This window comes from Oncorhynchus keta, chromosome 2 (assembly GCF_023373465.1).
Source record: "Oncorhynchus keta strain PuntledgeMale-10-30-2019 chromosome 2, Oket_V2, whole genome shotgun sequence".
In the NCBI taxonomy this organism is placed as follows: Eukaryota; Metazoa; Chordata; class Actinopteri; order Salmoniformes; family Salmonidae; genus Oncorhynchus; species Oncorhynchus keta.
In genome coordinates this window covers 44,848,208-44,861,735 of record NC_068422.1, presented here as the reverse complement: position 1 = coordinate 44,861,735, position 13,528 = coordinate 44,848,208, and the positions used below count along the sequence as shown (strand labels likewise).

Here is a 13,528-nt window from a genome sequence, read left to right as displayed (position 1 = left end):
GAAGCCTTTCCCTCCCTCAGACGCTGTATTCTCCCTCCAAATCCAAAATAAAGGAAAAAAAGGTGGCAGTGCAGTGACTCATACTATAAAGCTGAGTAGAGTTACCTTTCACAACAGACCCGTGCGTAACAGGGCAGGTCTATGGAGTTAGAAATGACAAAGGAGAGGCAAACTCTTCATGTTCTGCCTTGTAGAGGAAATTGGCACTTGGGCCAATGGTAGTGCTCCAAGAGCATGTCACAAAGTACAGTATATACAGTTGAAGTCGGAAGTTTACATACACTTAGGTTGGAGTCATTAAAACTTGTTTTTCAACCACTCCACAAAAATTCTTGTTAACAAACTATAGTTTTGGCAAGTCGGTTAGGACATCTACTTTGTGCATGATACAAGTAATTTTTCCAACAGTTGTTTACAGACAGATTATTTCACTTATAATTCACTGTATCGCAATTCCACTGGGTCAGAAGTTTACATTCACTAAGTTGATTGTGCCTTTAAACAGCTTGCAAAATTCCAGAAAATGATGTCATGGCTTTTGAAGCTTCTGTTAGGCTAATTGACATCATTTGAGTCAATTGGAGGTGTACCTGTGGATGTATTTCAAGGCCTACCTTCCAACTCAGTGCCTCTTTGCTTGACGTCATTGTAAAATGAAAAGAAATCAGCCAAGACCTCAGAAGAATATTGTATACCTCCACAAGTCTGGTTCATCCTTGGGAGAAATTTCCAAACGCCTGAAAGTACCACGTTCATCTGTACGAACAATAGTACGTAAGGATAAATACCATGGGACCACGCAGCCGTCATACCGCTCACGAAGGAGATGTGTTCTGTCTCCTAGAAATGAAAGTACTTTGGTGCGAAAAGTGCAAATCAATCCATGAGCAACAGCAAAGGACCTTGTGAAGATGCTGGAGGAAGCTGGTACAAAAGTATCTATATCCACAGTAAAATGAGTCCTATATCGACATAACCTGATAGGCCGCACAGCAAAGAAGAAGCCACTGCTCCAAAACCGCCATAAAAACCGTCATACCACAGTTTGCAACTGCACATGGGGTCAAGATCTTACTTTTTGGAGAAATGTCCTCTGGTCTGATGAAACAAAAATAGAAACGTTTGGCAATAATGACCATCCTTATGTTATGTTTGGCATCATGAGGTCGGAAAATTATGTGGATATATTGAAGCAACATCTCACGACATCAGTCAGGATGTTAAAGCTTGGTCGCAAATGGGTCTTCCAAATGGACAATGACCCCAAGCATACTTCCAAAGTTGTGGCAAAATGGCTTAAGGACAACAAAGCCAAGATATTGGAGTGGCCATCACAAAGCCCTGACCTCAATCCTATAGAAAATTTGTGGGCAGAACTGAAAAAGCGTGTGCAAGCAAGGAGGCCTACAAACCTGACTTAGTTACACCAGCTCTGTCAGGAGGAATGGGCCAAAATTCACCCAACTTAATGTGGGAAGCTTGTGGAAGGCGACCCGAAACATTTGACCCAAGTTAAACAATTTAAAGGCAATGTTACCAAATACTAAATGAGTGTATGTAAACTTATGACCCACTGGGAATGTGATGAAAGAAATAAAAGCTGAAATAAATCATTCTCTCACATTTCCCATTTTTAAAATAAAGTGGTGATCCTAACTGACCTAAGACAGGGATATTTTACTCGGATTAAATGTAATGAATTGTGAAAAACCGAGATGAAATGTATTTTTTTTTACATTACTGTTGCTTTTGTAGTGCCTAGAGGATTTAGAGGCCGGACCAATTTCTTTCCATATTCCTGAGCTTGACAATGTGTAACCAGAGCACACCTTGATTGGAATAGCTCTGGGCAGATAGTTAAAAACTTTAAAAGCCAGAGTAAACCAGAAAGATCATTCATCATGTCTAAAGAACATATGGGAAAATGTATTCAATAAAGTCAAGTATTCTGGCGAAGTCGAGTTACACAACAGGACAATAGCATGTGAAGGTCTATTCCAGTTTTCCCACTGGTGTTCTATCAGCCTAGTCTGAATGAGAACAATTGTAATTCCAAGACAACTATGGGAAAAGCACACAGACAGTAGGAGCTCAACTCTTAACATTTGAACCCTTGATGACGTGAAGGTTCGTACTTCTTTCAGTGATACATTTTGTCCCAGAAATTTGGGAAAAACAATGTGATTTCAGTCCGAATTAAAGCAGGTAACAGCACAATATATTGGACACAGATAATGCGTGTGTTTTCCTATCTCAGCTGATTAGGAATGACAACAAAGTGGCCATATTTTCATTTGGAGGCATTACACTGAGAAAAACAAAACAAATGACAACAAACTTTTGTAATCTCTCTTTTTGTCGTGTGTAATGCATGCAAGTGTTCATTTAGCAATTTTCTAAATTGCAGTCATTGACATCAAATGTGGCTATTTAGAATTGAGGGGGTTTGGCAGGCTTATTAGAGAATAAAAGACTAAAAGAAGCCATATACTCTCTGAAGAGAGCTACAGAGTGAATGCAATTACTTTTGTTTTTCATGTGGAGCAGATGCATCATAATCATGCTGTCTGAAAAGAGAGTCACTCAAATGTAGACATCAAATTGCCTGGCCGGATGGGTACAACAATAGGCATGCCATTATCCCAATATAAACACAATGTAGGCAGGAAGCAGAAAGCAGAACAGTTGAGTGCGCTTCTCCATTCATCTGAATTTGGAGTGATATTATTTGTACACGGAGAGGGAGCCAGGACGGCACTAACCCACTGAGCACAGATGTCAGTTCAACGTCGAGTTTTGATTTACATTTGGTTGAGTTTTCAACTCACGTGAATTCAACAAAAAAAATGTCATGTTGTCATTGGATTTATGGAAAGAAATTGGGTGAAAAAAAGACAACAATTACCTTTAACTTGTTGATTTTTTACAAATCCAATGAATTTTCATCATTGCGTAGATTTTTTGGGGGGTTGAAATGACGTGGAAAGAACGTTGTTTCAACAACTTTTTGCCCAGTGGGAAGGCTGGTTGGGTTGAGTGGATGACATTCATTGATGTGTCACAGGAGCTGTTGTGGGCTCCAGGAGTCAAATTCCATTTACAGCAGATGTGCAAAGCTACACACCCGGGGTGACTGGCAAAGCTTTATAGTGTGGTTTATTTCATTTAGAATCAGGCTTTCAGGGCTTCTTACAAGTGAAATGGGACTACAGCCACTTGTAAAAACATGCGCCTGTAACCATTGTCTCTTAAAAACAATGATTTGCCGTCGTTAGCTGGATTAAACCAGACAGTAAAGTTAATACGAAAGGTGCAACAGAATTCTGATTGACATGGGAGATAAAATACATATTTTGGGTAAATGGTCTTTCGCAATATGCAGTAAAACACAAGGACAAAGGCACACTGTCAACAGGCAGTCACACATTTACAGTAAACACAAGCAGACGTACACTACGTGCACGCACACACGCACACACGCATGCACACACACACGCACGCACACATACACAGGCAGACGTACACGACGTGCACACACACACAAACACAGGCAGACGTACACTACGTGCACGCACGCACGCACACGCACGCACACACGCATGCACACACGCACGCACACATACACAGGCAGACGTACACGACGTGCACACACACACGCACACATACACAGGCAGACGTACACGACGTGCACACACACATGCACGCACACATGCACAGGCAGACGTACACGACGTGCACACACACACACACACACACACACACACACACACACACACACACACACACACACACACACACACACACACACACACACACACACACACACACACACACACACACAAAAGGTAGACGTACACTACGTGCACACACACACGTCAGCAGAAGGCAGTCATCCAGGCATGTAGGTGCCTGTTTTCTAAGGCACACAGTCGTGATATTGTGGAGATAATCCTCTGAAAAATGATCCTTTTCTTACTATCACCTGCAGTGGAACGTGTGGGCACAGCAACCATCCAACCTCAGGAGCCTGATCTGTCGCTACAGCAACAGGCATCCACTGACTAGCTCCACATTTCTAGGAGGTACAGAATACCAAGAAGCACACACAAGGGAGCTTGCTCGACACTCATCTCAAATGTGTTTCTCTAGTCTAGGAGGTTGAGATTCTGAGAAACAGCGACAGAAATCGATCACTCAATCTATGTTTGTGAGTCCATTGTCAAGTAGAAAGAAAGGTGATTATTAGACGTGATGGCTGTCTAATGGATGTAGACATTAATGGTGCCTGTCTCTTTAAGAGTTGGTCCTTGGCAGGTCTGTGCTGATAAGTGGGGAGGTGGATCCCTGCCTGTCTTTATTCTGCCTCTTGTTTCTCTGACAAGCTTTTTGATCAACAAACTCCTCCGTGCTGCCTGCTCCTAAACGTGCTGCCTGCTCCTGAGCGTGTGTCTGTGTAGCTCTAACATGTGTTTTTCACTGTTTGTGAGAGCACGTGTACCTACTCGCTCTATCCGAGGACTCTTATTCAGTGGTGAGGTGACCACCTTCAGCACAGGTGTGTAACATACGTACAGTGTGTGTGTGTGTGTGTGTGTCTATATAATTCTAGGTCATTTGAACCTTCTTTAGGCAATATATTGTATCGTTTAGCAAATAAACCACAATCAGAATTGCTGATTATGGTTGTGGCATACAGTACATGAAAATGTGTGTGGGCACCTTGGTGAGTTATCTAATCTTGGTTAGATGGTGATTTTATGTTTATGCTAAATTGTGGCCTGCAATTTGCATATTTAAATTACATCTAGTTATCTTCTTGTTGTACTTAAAACTGAATAAAAAACATGTTTGCCACAAACCTACATGGAAAACGCACATTTCAAGTACAGTAATGTAATAAGTAAGATCTCAATGACTGAATGAAACAAAACCAAGTGCATCCTTATTTTGATTCGACGCCAATTTTGATTGAATTCGACACAAAGTGGTGGAGAAGTCCATGACTGTTAGCCATTGAACATCAACCTCGATAGTCTTGTTATGATTCAATTTACCATGTACGCAATATGGTCAACCATTATCAGTGTTGGATTTACAGTTAGTATTCTGAATACTGTGAGGGAGGTTCTTTCTGGATGTTTTATCCTAGACACTCCATTGGTGGTTCAGTGACATAAGGACGTACTTCCAAATAGCCTATCCCAAATAGCACTTCCAATAAAAGGTTCATTGTGAAGAAAAAATAGGATGGTGACAAGAATATCACAGGAGATCACAGGAGATCCTGAACTCAACTCTGATTGTCTTTACGGTGCGTCTGTAGGAAATCACCGAGGTGGTGATTTCCTACAGACGCACCGTAAAGACAATCAGTCATTTACAGTCACCACAGCGATAGAGCAACATTTACCTAAGAATACTATATAGTGAGAACAGGAGCGGGTGAGGTGAAGTACGGGGTAAAGTGTTTTGGATTCCTGTGATCGGTAAATAGAATTGAATTCAGCAGTTGATCACAAAACATTTATGTTATAGCCAAAGGACAAAAAGGGACAGAAGGTAGGTCTTAATCAAGATAGCTGCACTCAAGTATCTACTTCAAGCAGGTAACAGAGTAATCTTGTGGAAGGTCTATTGAAGTCGGACCTGTATCTGATTGATGAAGAGCCAGGCTGAGACGTGCTGCCTGCTGTTAGAATGTGTCCCCTGCTCTAGCTGTGAGCCCACAGGAAATACCCTCACATCTCTCTGCCAGACTCTATCAATATACTGAGAGAGATGGGCCCTATCCAAATCCCTGTGGGAAACACATAGGGGACATGTAAAATGTATCTTCAGAAAGGAGAGCAAGTGAGAAATGGAAGGATGGAAGGATCTAATTGTCATAGATGTAGATGTTGTGTCAGAAAGGCCAGTACATGTTACATTTGACGTACACTACCGGTCAAAAGTTTTAGAACACCTACTCATTCAAGGGTTTTTCTTTATTTTTTTACTATTTTCCACATTGTAGAATAATAGTGAAGACATCAAAACGATGAAATAACACATACAGAATCATGTAGTAACCAAAGAAGTGTTAAACAAATGAAAATATATTTTATATTAGCCACCCTTTTCCTTGATGACTGCTTTGCACACTATTGGCATTCTCTCAACCAGCTTTATGAGGTAGTCACCTGGAATGCATTTCAATTAACAGTTGTGCCTTCTTAAAAGTTAATTTGTGGAATTTATTTTCTTCTTAATGTGTTTGAGCCAATCAGTTGTGTTGTGACAAGGTAGGGGTGGTATACAGAAGATTGCCCTATTTGCTAAAGACCAAGTCAATACTATGGCAAGAACAGCTCAAATAAGCAAAGAGAAATCTGTCATTTCATCAATCTGTCATTTCCATTGTTACTTTAAGACTTGAAGGTCGGTCAATACAGACGATTTCTAGAACTTTGAAAAAAACATCAAGTGCTATGATGAAACTGGCTCTCATGAGGACCGCCACAAGAAAGGAAGACCCAGAGTTACCTCTGCTGCAGAGGATAAGTTCATTAGAGTTACACTGCCTGTGATTTATTTAGAATTCAAGGCATACTTAACCAGCATGGCTACCACAGCATTCTGCAGCGATACGCCATCCCATCTGGTTTGGGCTTAGTGGGACTATAATTTGTTTTTCAACAGGACCCAACACACCTCCAGGCTGTGTAAGGGCTATTTTACCAAGAAGGAGAGTGATGGAGTGTTGCATCAGATGACCTGGCCTCCACAATACCCCAACCTCAACCAAATTGAAATGGTTTGGGATGAGTCTGACCACATATTGAAGCAAAAGCAGCCAACAAGTGCTCAGCATATGTGGGAACTTCTTCAAGACTGTTGGAAAAGCATTCCAGGTGAAGCTGATTGAGAGAATGCCAAGAGTGTGCAAAGCTGTCATCAATGCAAAAGGTGGAAACTTTGAAGAATCTCAAATATAAAATATATTTTGATTTGTTTAACACTTTTTTGGTTACGACATGATTCCATATGTGTTATTCCATCGTTTTGATGTCTTCACTATTATTTTACAATATATAAAATAGTCAAAATACAGAAAAATACTTGAAAGAGTTGGTGTTCTAAAACTTTTGATCGTTAATTTAGTCGGTGAGATTTTTGTGAGTGTGGGAAACAAATCCATACGATTCAGTTGTTGGGTTTATATTGACATTTATCACATTCTTGTCAAGACTTGAGCCAGAAGAGACAGCGTACTTGATCATTTACATGGAATCCAGCGCATCAAAGACAATGGACTGTGGCTATTTAATGTGGCATGGGGAAATAGCCCTCCTATTATGGAATTAAAACTCCTCTTGGGTTTCCAGTTCAAATCAGGGCCCGGCCTTCCGAGTGGCGCAGCCGTCTAAGGCACTGCACCGCAGCGCTTGAGGCATCACTACAGACCCGGGTTCAGTCCCGGGCTGTGTTGCAGCCAGCCGCGACCGGGAGACCCATGAGGTAGTGCACAATTGGCCCAGCATCATCCAGGTTAGGGGAGGTTTTGGCCGGCCAGGATGTCCTTGTCCCATTGCGCTCTAGCAGCTCCTCTGTTGGGCCGGGTGAACAGTGCGGATGGCTTCCGGGTTAAGTGAGCAGTGCGTCAAGAAGCAGTGCGGCTTGGCAGGATCATGTTTCAGAGGAAGTATGGCTCTCAACCTTCGCCTTTCCCGAGTCCGTACAGGAGTTGCAGTGGTGGGCAAGACTGTAACTGCCAATTGGATATCACAAAATTGGGGAGAAAAATGGGTAAAAAAATAATTGGGCCCATGTTGGCTCTCATTAGCAGCTCACAAAGTTCCATTAGGCTATAGCGGGAACAGGGAAAGGGCCAGTTGTTGCCCAGCAGCCACATTCACAATGGCAATTCAATGGAATCCCAGAATGACAACTACAAACTACAGCCAAGTGTAAGCCTGAAAGGTATAGCTCCCGACCCCTTGCTCTTAGTTTGCTCCATTCCAGGGACAGCTGGAAAGGTCAGCTTGCCATTGCATAGAAAAGTGAGAACAGCACCTTCATCTGGATAAGACATTTAGATGGACCTGGATAGGGTCGAGTCGGCTGACTGCCAAGTGGATATCAAAAATGTAAGTTCAAGTGCTGTGTGGCGGCAATGCAAATGTGATATACCGGAGTCACTGCATACTCGAGCCATTTAAATGGTTTAGCAGACTGCTGTAAGCAAAGAGAACACGGTCACATGTCAGATAGGTAACTAATAGCAACGATACAACACGGTTGGAGGAGCAGGTTTATGCGGTAGCCTTGGATGCAGTATCACTGCAATAATCTCAAGAAGACATAATGGTAAGTGGGTAGATTCGTATGTTGGGTGGCGCTGAGAGAGAGAGAGAGAGAGAGAGGTGGCACTGGAGTGATGTGGTCTTGTTGTAAATGTCCAGTATTAAAGATTCACACAATGTTGTAAATTATTGAGTGAGTGTCAGTTGCCTGTCGAGGTGATCGGGTTTCTTTCAGTTTGATCTTTGGAGGAGTTGGAGGAGTGTTTGTTTCAGCACTCCTGACTAACTCTTGACTAACAGCATGCTTCATTTTGATACGGAGTAAGCAAAGCCCCTCTTCTGAGTTGATAGCTGTCTCTCTCCAGGACCAAAACTTGTCCTTGAATGTCTGAGCTGATTTATAACTGGGACACCTGGTTAAGTGTCCTTTATCGAAACGATGACAGCAGAATAAGAGTTATGAGCCAAGATGTAATGAACCTGCAGGCCTCCGCGGCGGAATGTCTCACTCCTGTTTTGTAACCTTCGGAGACCCCTTTGTGGCCACAAAGCATGTTCACCTTATGGTAGAGTTGGGATGATAAACCGACACCGACCATACTGATCGCTTTTTTGCAGGCATTATGCTGATATCGTTCATTACGATAAGTAGCCTGTACTAGAGAAGTGTGAACTACACTACAGAAATGTGAACTTTGAAAGGAAACAAAGTATGCTAATATGGGTGATTGTTGATGGGACAATTGATGGCTACGACCATCAAACTAGAAGTAGTGGTTTAAAGGATAAAAACTGTGGTGCTCATTAATGTTGTAAACGTATCGTTCTATTTATCGTTATCGCATCAATTCGGACAATTTATTGCGATATGTATTTTTGTCCATATTGGCCAGCTCTACCTTATGGTAGAGATTTATGTCATGCCAAAGATAGATGTCCCTTCATTCGAGTCCTGTGTATCGGCACAAGGTTAACCTCCTAAAGCCTAAGGAGGAATCTTCTGTGCTCCATTTCAGATCCCCTTTGCACCATGCCTCTGAGAGACTCAGTCACGCTGCTGCTCTGGAGTTGCTGCGTACTACTGCTTGTCCACCAATGCGAGGGTCAAGGTAAGGCATTTGCTGCATGTCAATCGGTGCTCTGCATCCTATAGTACATACAGTGGGTTCCCGAAAAGGATTGACACCCTTGATGAACATGAGCAAAAATGACAATGAAATAAAAAATTGAAATACTGAGCTAAATTGTATGTAATGTTCCTACTAAGGTGCGCGTGGGCGCAGCTCACTGGCGACTGCCATGCAGAAGAAATATCAGTCCACGCAGAGAAGCACGAGATTGAACTTCCCTCAACTTTTTAGAGTTTTCCACGTTAGTTAACACTCTCAACGTTGACCCTGGTTGCTCCTATGGGTCTCTCTGGATGGGAGCCTGTTAGATGACTGAATGTAATGTAAATGTTGTGCGGCTTCACTGCAGGTAGATTGTATGTTTTAATATTCAATCATTTAAAAAAAAGCACACACACAAAAAAACTATATCAATGTTTAACTTTACTGTGGGAATTGTGATTGAATCAACGTTCGATGCAACATACCAAAAACAAAACAAACTATGCAAGACTTCCAGTAGTATGCAAAACTAACTATGCAAGAAAACATTTTGTAGGCAGAACGCATCGGAGAAGGATTCTATTTCATTGACAGGCACAACTCAGGCCTGTATTCTACACAGACCAGAGCGCCAAAACCAATCAGAGCTGCAGTAGGCCTATAAGCAAATAGACCATAGCCATACAGTCAGCCACCAATTGTGCAAGTTCTCCCACTTAAAAAGATGAGAGAGGTCTGTAATTTTTATCATAGGTACACTTCAACTATGACAGACAAAATGAGAAAAGAAATCCAGAAAATCACATTGTAGGATTTTCAATTAATTTATTTGCAAATTATGGTGGGAAAAAAGTATTTGGTCACCTACAAACAAGCAAGAATTCTGGCTCTCACAGACCTGTAACTTCTTCATTAAGAGGCTCCTCTGTCCTCCATTCGTTACCTGTATTAATGGCACCTGTTTGAACTTGTTATCAGTATAAAAGACACCTGTCCACAACCTCAAACAGTCACACTCCAAACTCCACTATGGCCAAGAACAAAGAGATGTCAAAGGACACCAGAAACAAAATTGTAGACCTGCACCAGGCTGGGAAGACTGAATCTGCAATAGGTAAGCAGCTTGGTTTGAAGAAATCAACTGTGGGAGCAATTATTAGGAAATGGAAGACATACAAGACCACTGATAATCTCCCTCGATCTGGGGCTCCACGCAAGATCTCACAAAATGATCACAAGAACGGTGAGCAAAAATCCCAGAACCACACGGGGGGACCTAGTGAATGACCTGCAGAGAGCTGGGACCAAAGTAACAAAGCCTGCCATCAGTAACACCCTACGCCGCCAGGGACTCAAATCCTGCAGTGCCAGACGTGTCCCCCTGCTTAAGCCAGTACATGTCCAGGCCCGTCTGAAGTTTGCTAGAGAGCATTTGAATGAACCAGAAGAATATTGGGAGAATGTCATATGGTCAGATGAAACCAAAATATAACTTTTTGGTAAAAACTCAACTCGTTGTGTTTGGAGGAGTTGCATCCAAAGAACACCATACCTACTGTGAAGCATGGGGGTGGAAATATCATGCTTTGGGGCTGTTTTTCTGCAAAGGGACCAGGACGACTGATCCGTGTAAAGGAAAGAATGAATGGGGCCATGTATCATGAGATTTTGAGTGAAAACCTCCTTCCATCAGCAAGGGCATTGAAGATGAAATATGGCTGGGTCTTTCAGCATGACAATGATCCCAAACACACCGCCCGGGCAACGAAGGAGTGGCTTCGTAAGAAGCATTTCAAGGTCCTGGAGTGGCCTAGCCAGTCTCCAGATCTCATCCCCATAGAAAATCTTTGGAGGGAGTTGAAAGTCCGTGTTGCCCAGCAACAGCCCCAAAACATCACTGCTCTAGAGGAGATCTGCATGGAGAAATGGGCCAAAATACCAGCACCAGTGTGTGAAAACCTTGTGAAGACTTACAGAAAATGTTTGACCCCTGTCATTGCCAACAAAAGGTATATAACAAAGTATTGAGATAAAATTTTGTTATTGGCCAAATACTTATTTTCCACCATAATTTGCAAATAAATTCATTAAAATCCTACAATGTGAATTTCTGGATTTTTTTCCCTCATTTTGTCGGTCATAGTTGAAGTGTACCTATGACGAAAATCACAGGCCTCTCTCATCTTTTTAAGTGGGAGAACTTGCACAATTGGTGGCTGACTAAATACTTTTTTGCCCCACTGTATATGGATCTGTGCCATTCACTTTGAACTGGACTGTTTTTACAGCATGAGCGGTCATGAGTAGATGCACTTGTTTTGAGATCAAAACGAGAGCTAAATGTAGCGACGTGTGCACATTTGTACATATGTTCATATCCTTTGCTAGTTAGTGAGTTATTACCCCAGTTATCAATCATTTGTTGTCCCCAATGGGGGAGTGATTGTTTCCTACAAGAGCACAAAACGTGTACATTTCTAGACAGCTTTGAAAAGTGAGTCAGGTAAAGAGTTGTCATTTTTATTTGATTATTGTCTTAAAGGGGCAGTGTTGCATTTTGAGACAGACTTTAAGCTAAGTAGTCAATGCATAGAGGGTAGCATAAGTTGACTGATTCTCTGTAATAAGTGTATTTGGAATAATGATACATTTACTTTTTGTGAAGTGGTTTCTTGCATCAAACTACACAACATTTTCAGTCACCTCATTGTTTGAAGGACAAGTGGATAAACATGTTAATGTCAAGCCCTGCATGTTTTTTTCAAATGCCTCATGGGCCTACATTGAACACTACACATTGACTGCTAGTGTAGGCTGAATGAAAGAACAGCTGTTCCCATGTTAAAATGTTATGGGATGCATTGTTTCCATTGTTTTTGATGGTAGGCCACTCTGGTAGGCCTACATTATGATCAAATAGTCACAGTAGCCTACTTGACCACTGTTTTAACTTAAAGCAGGTACAACCTCAGTGCTCATCTTTATCAAGGATGTGAATAATTCCGGACCCCACGGAATATGTACTCCTAGACAGAGAGCCCTGGCAACTGTGCATGTGAGTGCATCTGATACTGTATGCTGGGTAACTATCAGGTTTAAGCCAAAGGATCAATACGATTTCTGCTGATAAAAGTAAACAAAACTCTGTTAAAAACATACATCAGAAGTAGTTTGATATAGAATTATTAAATACATTATAAAAAGAAAATAAACAAGCACACTTCATAATTTAGAAAAATAAAAATGTTGTGTGCAACAGCGAATGTGAACACTCAATAAAACATGGTTTAAAGCATGACGTACAGAGATTCTTAACTGCATTTCAATTTAAACATTGAACATTGCTGTCTGTGCATGAAGAATCATGTTCTTGAATCAGTCATAATCTTCCCTCAGTACGGAGCACAATATCACAAACAGAGATGCTTTTTCTCTCCTCCCTTCGCTGTGAAATTCCTGTCTGGTTAAAGAATGTGATTCATTTTTGCGTCGCCCCCTGGGGTGAGAAGGGAAGCCGTGATGTGGTAGGAGGCATTGTGACAAAAGGCGTGACACGTGTGTCAGTAGACAGGAATGCCCTCCGTGTTACAGCAGTAGTCAATAGCCATTGGTTTTGCTTTAAGGATAAAGGGTCATAGAGCCTATCCTGGCCTGTCTACGTCTTCAAACCTCGCCAAGAGCCTTGGGGCCATGGGATAAGGCAGTTGATGCTCCCTGCTCGGCCGTCCTACCTAAATATTTTTCTAGCGGCACAAGCAGCTGGAGTGGATACAGAGATTGAATGATCCTTAATTTCTCAAGGATCTGGTTACAATTCTCTCAGCTCCTTCAGACACTGGTGCCCCCTCGCACGTCTCTCCTCACCCCCTTCCTCCTTAATCTGGACTTAGGGCACACGTGCGCGTGGGCGGGCGGCCGGCACGCGGCCCGTCTTGGGATCAAAATGGAGGAAACCAAAACCTGTGCTGCGTGTACAACTGGCACCAAAGCACTTGCTGAGGCATGAGCAGGGGAGGATGGGGGGGGGATAAAGTTTCATGGCCAGAAGTAAATTTAGATCCCTCTGGTTTTAACATGAAGAGACTCCGTGAGGCCCGGTGTGTAAAGTACCCCTCCAGAAGAGCACTGGGCAGC

The 13,528-nt window shown here is 42.3% G+C and overlaps 2 protein-coding genes across 3 annotated transcripts in view; one reads left to right on the top strand and one right to left on the bottom strand.

The window, feature by feature from the left end:
• Positions 1-13,528, bottom strand: part of LOC118401088 (serine/threonine-protein phosphatase 2A 56 kDa regulatory subunit delta isoform-like) — a 633,889-nt gene that overhangs the window by 523,406 nt on the left and 96,955 nt on the right. The window lies entirely within an intron of this gene.
• Positions 1-13,528, top strand: part of LOC118401121 (protein delta homolog 2-like) — a 31,622-nt gene that overhangs the window by 3,649 nt on the left and 14,445 nt on the right. The window contains exons 1-2 of one of the 2 annotated variants that reach the window (XM_035798377.2): positions 4,411-4,555; positions 9,299-9,391. In XM_035798377.2, coding sequence (XP_035654270.1) covers positions 4,465-4,555; positions 9,299-9,391 — 184 coding nt within the window. In that variant the 5' untranslated portion in view covers positions 4,411-4,464. Of the gene's footprint in view, positions 1-4,410; positions 4,556-9,298; positions 9,392-13,528 lie in introns of those variants that run through there. The other variant, XM_035798387.2, reaches the window with a different exon arrangement.